Source organism: Lepidothrix coronata, unplaced genomic scaffold, assembly GCF_001604755.1.
Source record: "Lepidothrix coronata isolate B3197 unplaced genomic scaffold, Lepidothrix_coronata-1.0 Scaffold164, whole genome shotgun sequence".
NCBI classification, from domain to species: Eukaryota; Metazoa; Chordata; class Aves; order Passeriformes; family Pipridae; genus Lepidothrix; species Lepidothrix coronata.
Window position 1 is genome coordinate 1,658,958 of NW_016690344.1, and position 12,954 is coordinate 1,671,911.

Genomic DNA, 12,954 nt, shown 5'->3' on the forward strand with positions numbered 1-12,954 from the left:
TGAGGGTCAAAGGAAATGTAAAACCGATGTTGAATGGGGAAGACAACCTGGTGTCAAACAATATAGCAAAGGCTGAAATATTGATTTTTTTTTTGCCTCAGTCTTCAAAAAATTTTCAGACCTCCATACACAACTGCAGTTTGAGAAAGGAGGAAACACAAAAGTAGGAGAGTGAAGGACTACTTAGAGACATTGGGTATATTCACATCTAGAGAGATAGATGGGACCCATGGAAGGATGGTGAAAAAGATGGGTGATGTGATTGTGAAGCCATATCATCCTCAGAACATGTGATGATCCAGGGAGGTACATTGAAAAGGGGCTAAATTTTGCAGTCATCTTTAAGAAGGCTACAGAGGAAGATATGAGAAACTACATGCTGGCCAGCTTCAGCTCAGTCCCTAGACAGACTTAGGACAACTCCTTAGGATCCATTTTGAAACAAATGAAGGACAAGTAGACAGTGAGGAAAAATGTGGATTTACAAAGGGCAAATCAGGCCTGACAATCTGATTGCTTTCTTTAATGAAATTACTTGCTCTGTGGACAAGGGGGCAGTAGCGATTAGGATATACAGCCCTCAGGGACTCCACGCAGCAAAGCCACCAGTTTTGCCATTGAAAGAGCTTCTCCCATAATGTCTACAAGTCACCAGTACCATACCTCAGCTGCAAAGACACTTGTGGCTGCTCCAGCCTTGCAAAATCGTTTCTCTTTCCTGACACTGAACTTCCTTGCCTCAGGTTTGCCTGTTTTCACAGAACCACAGAATGGATAAGGTTGGAAGGGACCACAATGGGTCATCTTGTCCAACCTTCCTGCTCAGGCAGGGTCATCCTAGAGCACATGGCACAGAATTACATCCAGATTGGTTTTTTAATACGTCCAATGAGGGAAACTCCACAACCTCTCTGACCAACCTGCTCCAGTGTGCAGTCACCTACATAGTAAAGCTCTTTCTCATATTCAGGTGGGACTTCCTGTGCATCAGTTTCCTTCTGTTGCCTCTTGTCCTATTGCTTGGCAAAACTGAGAAGAGCCTGGTTCCTACCTCTTGACATCCCCCAGGGATATCGGCCGCTCCTCCCAGCTTTGTGTCATGAGTGAACTTGATGAGAAGGTGTCTGCCCCTTCATCCAAATCACTGAATATGCTAAACAGCACTGGGCCCACTAGAGACAGGTCTCCAACTAGACCCTAGTTTTACCTGTTTCATGCCATGAGACAGCTCCCAGCTGTCTCAGTATTCTGCAGAGCTGCTTGACCCATTTGTGCAACACCAAGGATAGTGATTAGGTGCAATAGTCCTCTTGTTCTCTCCCATTTCCAAAAGGTCTTTGACAATGTTAAATACGCGAAGGTACAAAATAAGCTAATGTTGCCAAAAATTTGGATTAAAAAAAAAATTATTACAAGGTGAAAGCTGGTTAATGGAAGGAAAGCACAAAAACCCCCATCCATTATCATGACTTGGTGATGAATTGATTTGCTAGGCAAACAGTACTTAACTGCCAAGTAAATTGGACATATTTGGTGTTGTAAGAAAAATTAAGCTGTTTATTACCTAAAACAAGACAAAGTCAAGAGGGCTACTGAATTATCATCTTCTAAACTCGTGTAAACAGTTTAGTACCTCTGGAAGTTTGATACCAATTATTACATGAATAAAAGTGGTGAAGTTATTTTAAATTTTGTCACTACTACCTTTATTTCCACATTTCATTTCAAGAACCAACAGAAACCAGCACAATAAATACAAAAGTGAGAGAAAAACATGTATTTTATTTGTTTTGAGGCAAATGGAGTTCATCTCATTTAGATCAAAGAAATCGAGAACAATCGATTTAATCAAGTTTTTAAGAATTTACAGAAAAACCACCCTCATGCTTCTCACACCAGTAAATGACTGAATTTTCTATGCGAAAACTTTCTTCCTTTAGGCTTGGCACAATTTTTTACTGCCCACTACCACACTTCACATCTTTGCTTGTCAAAATGTCATATTACCTATGTAAACGTGTTTTATGTGTAAACTTCAACAAGTAAATGGGAAAGTCTACTCATTTACCCATCAAAAAAAATTAAGTATGAACTAAATAGCAAATTAATTACATCATATGCTATGTAATACTGTTTCAAAAAGAACTACAGCCTGTGGGATTCATAATAAAAAAGATGCAGAAACAAAAAGCAGATGTGCATGTCATGCATTAGTGTAGTAACATTATAAGGCAATAGCAAAAAAGGTGGATTTTTTTTTTTAAGTATACTCGCCAAGACAAAAATCAAGGCTGTACTCTTAGTCAGTTCATTTTGGTAGTGTAGGATTTCTTTTTAGCTAAAAGTAGAACTAGTTTTTTTTGAGCATATTCACCTGTTAACTGTTTGATAATACTTTTTTGTCAAAATACACGTGGATTTAAATTTCTTGCAACAACAGATTTTATACTTTTCAGTTCAAATTCTCTATGTTGAAATAAAGAAAAACTCTGTTCCCAAAGAATCAAATTGGGTAAATGGGAAGAAATATTTGAAATTAAATACCCCTAAAATAAACACAATACCTGAACAGTAATATCTCTGCAGGCAATGAAAGTTCATCAGCCTAAGTCAAAAGACTGAGTTAATATCATTTTTATATGGTTTTTGTTGGTGCTTTGTTCACTCCATGCTCAAACTGAGTAAGCAAAAGTAATCATGTGGCAGTCTGGAAAGCCCGACATCACCAAGGATTTCTTTTATTGTTCAATGGGCCTTTGTAGTGCTGAGCAGAATCAACCCCAACGCTTTAAAAAGGAAACTGAAATTACATCTCAAAATTGTTGCAAATGATCTCAAAGTAATTATAATATCACAGTAATCAAAATAACTGTTCTTTTTCCTCTGCTTATAACTTAATTTACTAGCTGTCATTTTTACAAACTGCAGTTCACATTAAAACATTTGCTGATAACAAAAGCTTTTCTTTGAAAACAACACTGCTTTACATCTAGTCAGGCAGCTTGTGCATATCAGAGCATTCTGTCAAGTGAGACATGGAAAAGGGTAAAGGAGAAAAAGCTGAAATATGGCTGCAGATTATCTGTGCCTTTAGTGCACTGCAGAATCTCAGGCAGCACTAGAGACAGCAAGTTTCTTCAGATGATCCATAAATACTTGCAAGCTGACATCATCAGTAAGAATGGGTGCTCCAGACTCCTATAAAATAAGAGAAACAAGAAGAACTGATTATGCACATCGTGAAGAAAAAGCATTTTAAGGCACAATATGTTCCATTGAATAAACATTTTATAAATTTAGAAAGACCTTAGAAGCACACCATTACTGAAATTCTCCGACCAAAAAAAACCAGCAGACTGTACATTTACATAAATTTTCATATGTTTACATGAATTCAGGCACAACCCACAACTACAGTCTTTCATATTCATGCATACAGAAATGAGATGCTGTATAGCAAGATTTACATCAACCAGACAAAACTCACGAGTTTTTGACAGCTGCCAAATACTAACTTACAAATTTTTAGAAGTAAATAAAATTTCAGTGGTACAGTTCCTGTAGGATTCCTACCTCAGTGGAGCAGACAAAGGGGAGAGAAACAGTAATATGCAAGTGACACAACTAACAAATCAGTATCTGTTAGTGAAGCTCAGACATATCAAAATGATGAAAGGAAGAAACAAATCCACTAAGGGTCTGATTTGACCCTTAGTCAAATCAGTAAAGGTCAACTGGCTTTCCCAAGAAGAGCTGGGCAAACTCTCTCCTCCTATAGCTCTGTGCCACCTCAGAGAAAGACCAAAAAATCTGAAAGTCACAAAAAATCAGAACACAAAAGCTCTGAAAAAACCTTTTGGGTGGATTCTTGCAAATTACTTTTTGACCTCAGAAGTATTTTAAGAAATTCAAGAAGTTCTAAATGGTCAGGTTTTAATTACTACTTTTGAACAAATTTAGAGTCAAAACAGCAGTTGGCAACTCTGCAAATGTTACACAGCAGCTCTCTTAAGTCTCTTGAGACCAGTCTGCCACTATTTCCATTTACAGCTATAGTAAGAAGTCCTATAAATCTCAACAATTCCACCATTTCAAAGGTACTAAGCACTCACATTTACAAATTAAACTAGAGCTGTCTGAACTGTTGCAAAGTCTTCCAAAACACAGACATAAAAGTCTTAATGAGGATTCTTAGAAGCATCTTTTTGAGAACGGTGGCTTTTTGAGAACTGGCTAAAACCAATTCTCAGTTAATAATCAAGGGACAAATCCAAGTGGAGTAAGATTTCTTGGATCACTACAATACACATCTATTCTCAGGGAAGGCACACTAAATTACCTATCGGCTGATGGCAGCAAGGTGAGATTAAAGGATGCTCTACTTCCAAGCCTGTTAAATACTAAGCCTGAGCTCTCTTATTTAAGAATCATAAAATCATTTAGGTAGAAAAGACCTTTAAAGTCATTGAGTCCAACCATTAACCCAGCACCACCAAACCCCCCCACTAAACCATACCCGTAAGTGCCCCATCTACATGTCTTTTAAATACCTCCAGGAATAGTGACTCCACCCATTACCTGGGCAGCCTGTTCCAACCCTGTTGACAACTCCTCCTGTGAAGAAATTTTTCCTAATATCCAATCCAAACCTCCTCGGGTGCAACTTGAAGCCATCTTCTCTTCTCCTATTGCTTGCTGCCTGAGAGATCAACCCCCACCTCTCTACTACCTCCTTTCAGGTAGCTGTAGAGAGCAATAAGGTCTCCTTTGACCCTCCTTTTGTCCAGGCTAAACAACCCCAGTTCCCTCAGCTGCTCCTCATAAGACTTACGCTCCTGACCCTTCAGCAGCTCTGTTACCTTTCTCTGGACATGCTCCAGCACCTCAGTGTCTTTCTCATAGTGAGGGGCCCAAAGCTGAACACAGGATTCAAGGTGTGGCCTCACCAGTGCCGAGTATGGGGGACAATCACTTCTTTGGTCGTGCTGGCTACACTACTTCTGATACAGGCCACTGGCCTTCTTGGTCCCCTGGGCACACTGTTGGCTCATGTTCAGTCACCTGTCGATCAGCACCCAGAGGTCACCTGTCGATCAGCACCCCTAGGTCCTTTTCTGAAAATTTCAACTGCATCTTCAATAACCAACCACATAATAGAGATGCATGAAAACTTTACTGCTATCTTCTGAAAATGCTTTTCATGCTGTAAAGGCACCGACCTATTAAAGCTTAAAGAAAATCTTTACTTAGAATATTAAAAACCAAACTAGGCCATTCATAACCTCCTGAAACACGGTTTCAGTGGTGTGTGGGTGCCCTCTTCAGGTCAGTGTGGACTTTGAGTTGTGCACAAAATAAAATTATATGAAACAATCCAGGGAGCACATGAAGAAAACAAAAGCAAGATGCAAATCAGTTTTAAATTGTCTCTAAACTGTCACATTTCTCATTTCATAATTTGTACTTTATTCAACTTTGTTCACAAAAATCCCGGCAAACACAAGAGCATATTATGTTGAGCACATACACTGCAATGACACTGGGGAGATTAATACATTTCTTATGTTAACCTAGAATTCCTCTCAAAATTAAAAGGGAAAGCTGTCTTTTGTAAGACGTATTGAAGAGTCTCGCCTGTCCAGCATGAATAATTTTCTTAGAGCAGGTAAAGAATTGTTTTGTATTTGCATTTACATTTGTAATATTGCTTCACTTGCTTACTAATTAAATGAGCAGAAAATAGTTGTCCTGTACTGTTGGAAATGTGAATTTCAAAAATTTCCAGGTAATGTTTAGATAAAAACAAGACCTTCCAAACTACAGGATTCGTATGTATGTTGTGGGGTAAACATGATGAAGAGAGATAGTAACAGACGGTTTGTTAGGTTATTGATGTTGGAGGCAAGGGAATTTGGGATTTGGGTTCAAATCATGCTGGCTCCAACATAGTACAGAGTTTTCAAGTATTTTCACTCTGGACTCCAGTGCTCTTCACTGCCCGAAGCTTCATTAGAACCAATTCATCCTATGAAAATGTAACCCTGAAAAACTTACCTGACAAAGACCACTGCCAAAAGATTGCTACAGAGCTTTCTCACTCCTGACTTTACACTGTCAACGCTTTAGCAAAATACTCTAAGAGCACAGTTAATATGTAGCTTCAAGTGTCTGATGCCATTACATTTGCATGAGAAAATGACACTGCACTAGCATTCACCCACAGCAGTGTTTCTCTTCCCACTAAAGAAGCTGAATGTCGAAGGAAAACATGGAAAAAGAGATGCAACATTCAAGAGTACAAGCTGCTCCAGAAAGTTTAACTTGTGAACTCTTACATAACTTCCTTCCTGAAGACAAGATTTGTAAACTGATTCCTGGTCAACTGGGCCACAAAAATTCTGGAAAATGTCAGTATGCTGGCGCTGATGTATTTTCTTGTTCTTGTCCATAAATATCGTCAACATTTATTTCCTCTGTTGCAAAAAGGTCCCTTAGTCTTTATGTGTGGTAAGTACTCTCATTGTCAGGATTGTGAAGGTATTTATAGGGATGAGGTCTAAAGCTCTGTGAGATAGGTGGCCAAGGAGATAACAATATAAGGCTTCAACATGCTGACTGAAGAGGAAGCCATAAGATGAAGGTCAAACAGCTTCACTAATGGCTCATCTGGGGGAAGGAGATGGCAATACTAAGGTACTACAGTTCGGTTCTGCCCTTCAGCAAGATACACATATGTTCATCTGCAAGCCACGTAGCTCAACCCAATCAAAGCTACCTAAACCCTCACTGTCCCTCCTTTATATATGAAAAACACACCCACCAACATGAAAATTATAAAGTGGTTGCTCTCCTACCATCTTTTATGGCAGCCAACAGGGAATCAATCCTGTTTGACTACAGCAGGTATAAAGTTGGTATTTTAAGTCTGCCATGGTGTGGACAACCCTACCTCTCAGACAGGTTGATGGGCTTGCTCCTCTCTCCTCCTCAAAGCAGGAACACCTCTTTGGTAAGATTTGTGCCTCTGCTATCTAGCGGATAATACTCGATGAAACTAAACTTAATTACAAGTTAAGTTTAATGAATTGTAAACTGTAAACTCAGCTTAATCAATCATTGGCTAGCCTTAACATATTTAGAGCTAAGGTAGCAACTGCATTCCAAATCTTCCTATTTGTAGCCTCACTAAACTATCTATTTTTGATTTTGCAAAATTGTCTCAGTGAAAGTCCTCGGGGGGTCTCTGTCAGGCAAACATCAAATTAGTACTCTTAAGACAACACTGCATAAGAAAGTTGGCTAAACATGAAAGCAGCCTAACAGAAGCTTAAAATAGCAAACCAGACTTATTGTCTAGAGACTAGAATTTTCTTAACTTTTATAATTTTGGTTACATCAGACCAAAACTAAATTTCTTTTTCAGTTTCAAAACTTGGCATTATTACTTATATGTACACAACGTGTCACTTGACTTCTGAAATAGGGAAAAAGAAAACCATGTACAAGCTTCACCAGCAGATTCATACTTACCTGTCCCCATGCATACATATTGTTATGAGTCTGAGAGGGATTTACTTTTGAAAGCAGGAAGCGAGCCTTTAAAAAACAAAACAAAGACAGTAAATTAATCTTCTCAAATAGGATTTTCTTACACTCAGAAGAAAGCTGCACGTGTATTTGAAATATGTCATTTCTATTATTTGGAGATGCAGACACCTACCCAGAACTGCAAATAGCACCTCTATAAATAAATCTACTCCCTGGATGCCATAGCTATAATGCAGAATTGCTAAGAACTTTTTGATGCAGCTGAAAGTAAGCTTTTGTCTTTTTCTAAGCATTAACAAAGTAAATGTGAATATCAACAAGACACTAATGAAGAAGTTTTTAAAAAATAACACAAAGAATAACTCTGGTATTGGTTCAGAGACCCACTGTCTTTTCTGTCCTACATACCTTACACAAAGAATCCAAGAGTCCAAGTCAGTAGGGTAAAAATAATAATAACTAACAGAATTTACAGATTAGAGAAAAAGCTGCTATTAAATATCTGGCTCTGTAAAAGCTTTAAGATTCAAAATGTTCACTTGCAATTTATATATATTTTAGCACAGAAATGCATGTTTACTACTAAAACATCTCATGACATTACCAACACACCATTTCCTAGATTATATAAATACCTGGCTTCCTCCATGCTCTGTATCAATGTATCTGGGCATTGGAAATCTGGAATGAAGAATTTCTTGGGCATCATCTATTGGAGCTTGTAGCAAGTGGTGAAAATTTTCATATTCCGGCATATCTTGGTACCCTGACTTACGCCACTGAGCTATGGTCTGGGCACAGGGAAAAGAAAGAAGTTTAGAACTGATTCGCCAATCTTTCTTAGAAAATACACAGGACTTTTCTGAGGAAAATGTGTCATTGGTGGCCTTTTTTCTATCACTCACCCCTTTCTGCCCTGTATGCAAGTTAATTTTTAAAAGCCAAGATGTGCAAGTAACATGCCACTAGATTTCTTTTTTTTTTTTTTTTAACTCTTAACATTTTGTGATCCGTCTTTCCTCTTTTGTCATCTTTGGTATGTTAAATATTTAGTTTAGAAGGTCAAAGATACTATTTACAATTCTCTATTTTGCATGTCTGTGAAACATAAGAAATAAGTATTTATACTGATATTTATCTTTCAGAGCCTGTAGTGAAACCTCATCACTTTCTAGCAGTGAAGCTGGCTGCTCAAGGACAGCTCAGTGACACAGCCTGTTGTTAGGAAAGACCCCAGGGGGGACTCTCAGCAGGCGTTCCTTCCTCCTCTGCTTGGCAGCTGCTTTTAAGCTGAAGGTCTCATTCCTGACTCCTGCTTGAGCTACACAGCAGCCACACCTGTGTCTGAGCATGTACCCTACTCATCCCAACTCCCATCCAGGTACCTGACTACCTAACTAGAACCTGGACCTGCTTCATCCCCATCGACTTGTCTGGTGATGTGGACTAAAGGTTGAGCCTGGCTACAGCCCACAACTACTCTGCTTGCCTTGCTCAGGTACACTGGGGGCCAGGTCTTCACTGGCAAGACCCGACTGCCTTGCAGTGATGTTCCCTTTCCCTCACAGAGCAGCCCGCCCCTGCTGCTTCCTGACAAAACTGAGATAACATTTTGCTGCTTAAGAAGCATTGAAGTTTAGGAAATATTTTTATCAGTGCAGCTACGAGGATATGATCCAGAACAGTATTTTCCAAACTCTCAGCTGTGAACCATTTACAGTTGCAAAGTAGTAAAAAGCAGCAGCTCAGTTCCTCCAAAGAAGCAGAGAACTAGGAAATCACAAGAATTTGTATTTAAATTACTAAGGAATGTCTATCTACCTAACTACCAGGAACAGTTCCATTCCTCCAGGATAGTGCAGATGAAGAGTGAATATAAAACTGTGTTCTGACTCCCTGTCCCTGAAGAACTAATTTAAAAGTCTAAAATAAACGAGTGAAAATTTGGGGAGAAAGGGAGGGGCAGGGAATAACACTTTTAAAGGTAGGAAAAATATTGATCTAAAACAAATAATCTGCATATTGAAGCTAATTAATCTTAAACTCATCATAAGAAATAGGACCAAAACATCAAGTAATATCAGTTATCTGTGTATAGGTATGTCAAAGTACCAAACTACAAACTTTAACTACAACTCTGCTATCAGCCAAGCAGATGACAGGGTCAAATACTAAGGTGCACTGGAACTGGTGCTTGACTTCCATAATGTAGCACTCCTATCAAAAAACAGTATTTATGTAAGCAATGACAACTCTTACCTCCCCATGATAAATAAGGATTTGGAAAAAGGTGTCCATAAGGAGAATGCGATCTGGTAAAATGCTGCTACTATCCAGAAGAACAGGCTAAGGTTTAAAAATAAATAAAAAATTACCAACTGATGCATAATTGGACAATCAGATGGCATTGCCAGCTTTTTGAATCAGTAACTGAATCTTAGGAATCACTTACTAAAACTCCATATTTGCTCCTTTTCATGTCCCACATCTGCAACCCACACAATCTCATTCTGAAGTTATCCAGCCTGATTCTGAATACATAAGTCCATGAAAGTAATAAAAAATGTATTCAAGACCTGAAACTTCTTTCATTATTATGCGCTTTTCTTGTCTTGCAAGTACCTCCATATTTACCTATACAATGTCATTAATTTGAATTGCATTTCAATGTATAAAGATTTAGAAGTTATTTGAGTATAAGATTTGGAGGCTACGGGTTGTTTGGGGTTTATTTTAGTCTTGTTCTTGCAGCTGTTATTACTGTGCCTATATATCCACCAACACTGTATATAGTAAATATGCATGACTTATGAAATCTAATGTAATATTTAAGGTTTTAATTCACCTTTTTAAGGGTAATGACAACATATTGGCACTATATGATTTAACTGAATCAGTACCATATGATGGACTTGAATCAATATTGCTAGGGATACCAAAAATATTAACCATTCCAAGAATGAAAAAAAAGTATTATTAGTCATTCTACACCGAGACATCAGCTCCTGCTTAATCAGATTTCTCCTTTGCATCACACCAATGTGACTGCTTGTTTTTCATACATGGGAGAATGATCTTATACCTGTGAGCTTCACACGTCACCTTATTATTTTAAACTCCACTTTTAAAAGTCCTTTTTTTTAACCCCATGGATAGTTTAAAAAAAAAAATCCTAACAGAACTTAGAATTCCAACCTGCCAAGAGCTTTTACTACTATGTTTGTTTCACTGTCTCACTCTCTTTTATGTAGCAGATTATTTTGGCTGTCTCCTGTCTTATACTTCTTTCAGAAGCTTCTTGGAAGATCAGCTTTTTATTTTAGGTTTATGCAGAACGTGCCATGACAAGGTCAACTGGAAGGTTCTGTACCAAATCTACACATAAACAGGAACCACATCAAAACTGGAAAGTTTGGATTAGGGCATTTAAGATAGAGGAAATTTTGTACATTTCAAAAAAACCCCAACTTTTCTTTCAGACTCGACAGAAAAAGTACATTTTTAATTAAACCCATTTTTGTTTATATTTACATTCTGGAACCACAAACACAAAAGCAAATCTGCTACATCTCTCAAAAAATAACAAAAAAACCCATTCCTCTTTAAAACATCACGTCTTTAAAAAGCGACTTTTGATCTCAAGACTTCTACATCAGAATTCTGAGATACGCCTTGTTCATAGTAGTAAATTAAATGAATATTCTTTCTCATAAAGTAGATTATAAATCAACACCTTTTATAACATGCAATAGTGAGAACAACAATCACTTCTCTCAAAAAAAGCACCTCTTAACCTACTATGAAGTTATATTTACTGATACCTCTGGAGGTCCATTGAAAGAGTAGGCATAAAGAATTGGCTGAACCATGATAAGCGACTGGGTTAGATCTTGACGCATAAAGTGATGACGATAGTATGAGCTCTCATCTGGACTGTTGTTAAAAACTTGTAAGAAAGGAGATCTTCTCAAGTGAAACATAAACTGCAAAACAAGAACCATTTGTTTGAACTCTCAGAGATAAAAAGGACAATTGTACAAGGAGAGAAATGTTTTCCACAAACTACGAGACCAATGCCACAACAAAATTGAATTCTAACTCCTTTAACATTTCTAACCTGTATATGCAGCTCTGCCAGTTTTTATATACTCTCATGACAGCAGAAGAGGTATCAGAATGGATAAACCTACAAAGCCGCTTTGAAGTAAGAGAAAAATTTAATATTTCTTCTTCTGCAGTACTAACTGATAAATAGTATGACTAAATATTGTTAAATCCTTTCTTTACTCTAAGTTCTACTGTTCCTGTGAGGGAGGCTGCTGTGCTGGAACAAAGTAAGTTACAGCATGTGTACAGAAAAAAGAATATCAACCACAGCAAAGGTGAACTTTGCTAGTAAAATGGAAAAAGTATATCCCCTCATTGCTGAATCAAATTTTCCACATGCTAAATCAATCTCTCCACAACATTTAACACCTTGAGACAGACTGGTAGGTAGCTCAAACAGAAATATTATGGAAGTCTATGGAGAGTCCAAAAGTGACATATCTGGAGCCATCAGAATGGAGTAATTTATTAGAAGAGATTATTAGCAAAGAAACTATTCGAAGTTTAATATAACCAGTAATGTTTCTTTTGTGGTCAGTATCGTAAATAATATGGGAAAGAAACAATAAAGCAAACCCATACATTTTCTTACATTTCTGAATTTCTTCATTAAAACAGTCCTTAAAAAAGTATCATTACATGAATTAAAATTCAGGTAGGATGAGGATTTCATAATAGGAGAAACAAAAAATATACACGGTTAGACTAAGTTTAACTGTAAGGGCAGAGGACAAAAGGGGATATAGCAGCACAGGCAACAGAAGTGATTTGCTTAATGTCACACAGCAGACAGTAGCTGGGGGCAGGGGGTCTGTTCGTCGTGATATCCAGCATAATGTCTTACTTCACTCTGTGCTACAGGGCCTCTTTCTTCACTGAGCATTCTCTTTTTATCACTTATAGACAAACCTTCCAATAGCCAAACTCACCTGTGGGTAAAGTGAAAAGGTTTCCGAAAATCTGAAAGAGTTTGGATCGTCCTTGTGATATTCTCCAAATTTCTGACACTGGGGCAAAAGAAAAAATTCTCTAAATTCTAAATTAAGAAACATACTTGCTTGGTCATGCAATTACTGTAAGTTTGGTTTTATCAGACACATGACTTGTGGTGCTTACAACTTTGTGAACAGAAACCTAACAAAAACATTGACGTAAGTTCTCAACAAGCAGTGATTTTCTTGCATATGAGGCTTTAATGGTTTTTTGGTTTTTTTTTTCCCTAAAATCACTAAGCAGAGTTAGATGATTAAATTATTGAAAACTACTTACTTACAAGTAAAAAGAAAATAAATAAAAAAA

The 12,954-nt window shown here is 37.6% G+C and overlaps 1 protein-coding gene across 1 annotated transcript in view; it reads right to left on the minus strand.

The window, feature by feature from the left end:
- Positions 1 to 1,762: 1,762 nt before the first annotated feature.
- The window catches only part of SEC23A (Sec23 homolog A, coat complex II component), a 29,376-nt gene continuing 18,184 nt past the window's right edge, over positions 1,763 to 12,954 (minus strand). The window contains exons 15-20 of the mRNA XM_017829465.1: positions 12,585 to 12,662; positions 11,370 to 11,531; positions 9,808 to 9,894; positions 8,184 to 8,339; positions 7,531 to 7,596; positions 1,763 to 3,198 (exon numbers count right to left, since the gene is read on the minus strand). Coding sequence (XP_017684954.1) covers positions 3,109 to 3,198; positions 7,531 to 7,596; positions 8,184 to 8,339; positions 9,808 to 9,894; positions 11,370 to 11,531; positions 12,585 to 12,662 — 639 coding nt within the window. The 3' untranslated portion in view covers positions 1,763 to 3,108. The remainder of the gene's footprint in view (positions 3,199 to 7,530; positions 7,597 to 8,183; positions 8,340 to 9,807; positions 9,895 to 11,369; positions 11,532 to 12,584; positions 12,663 to 12,954) is intronic.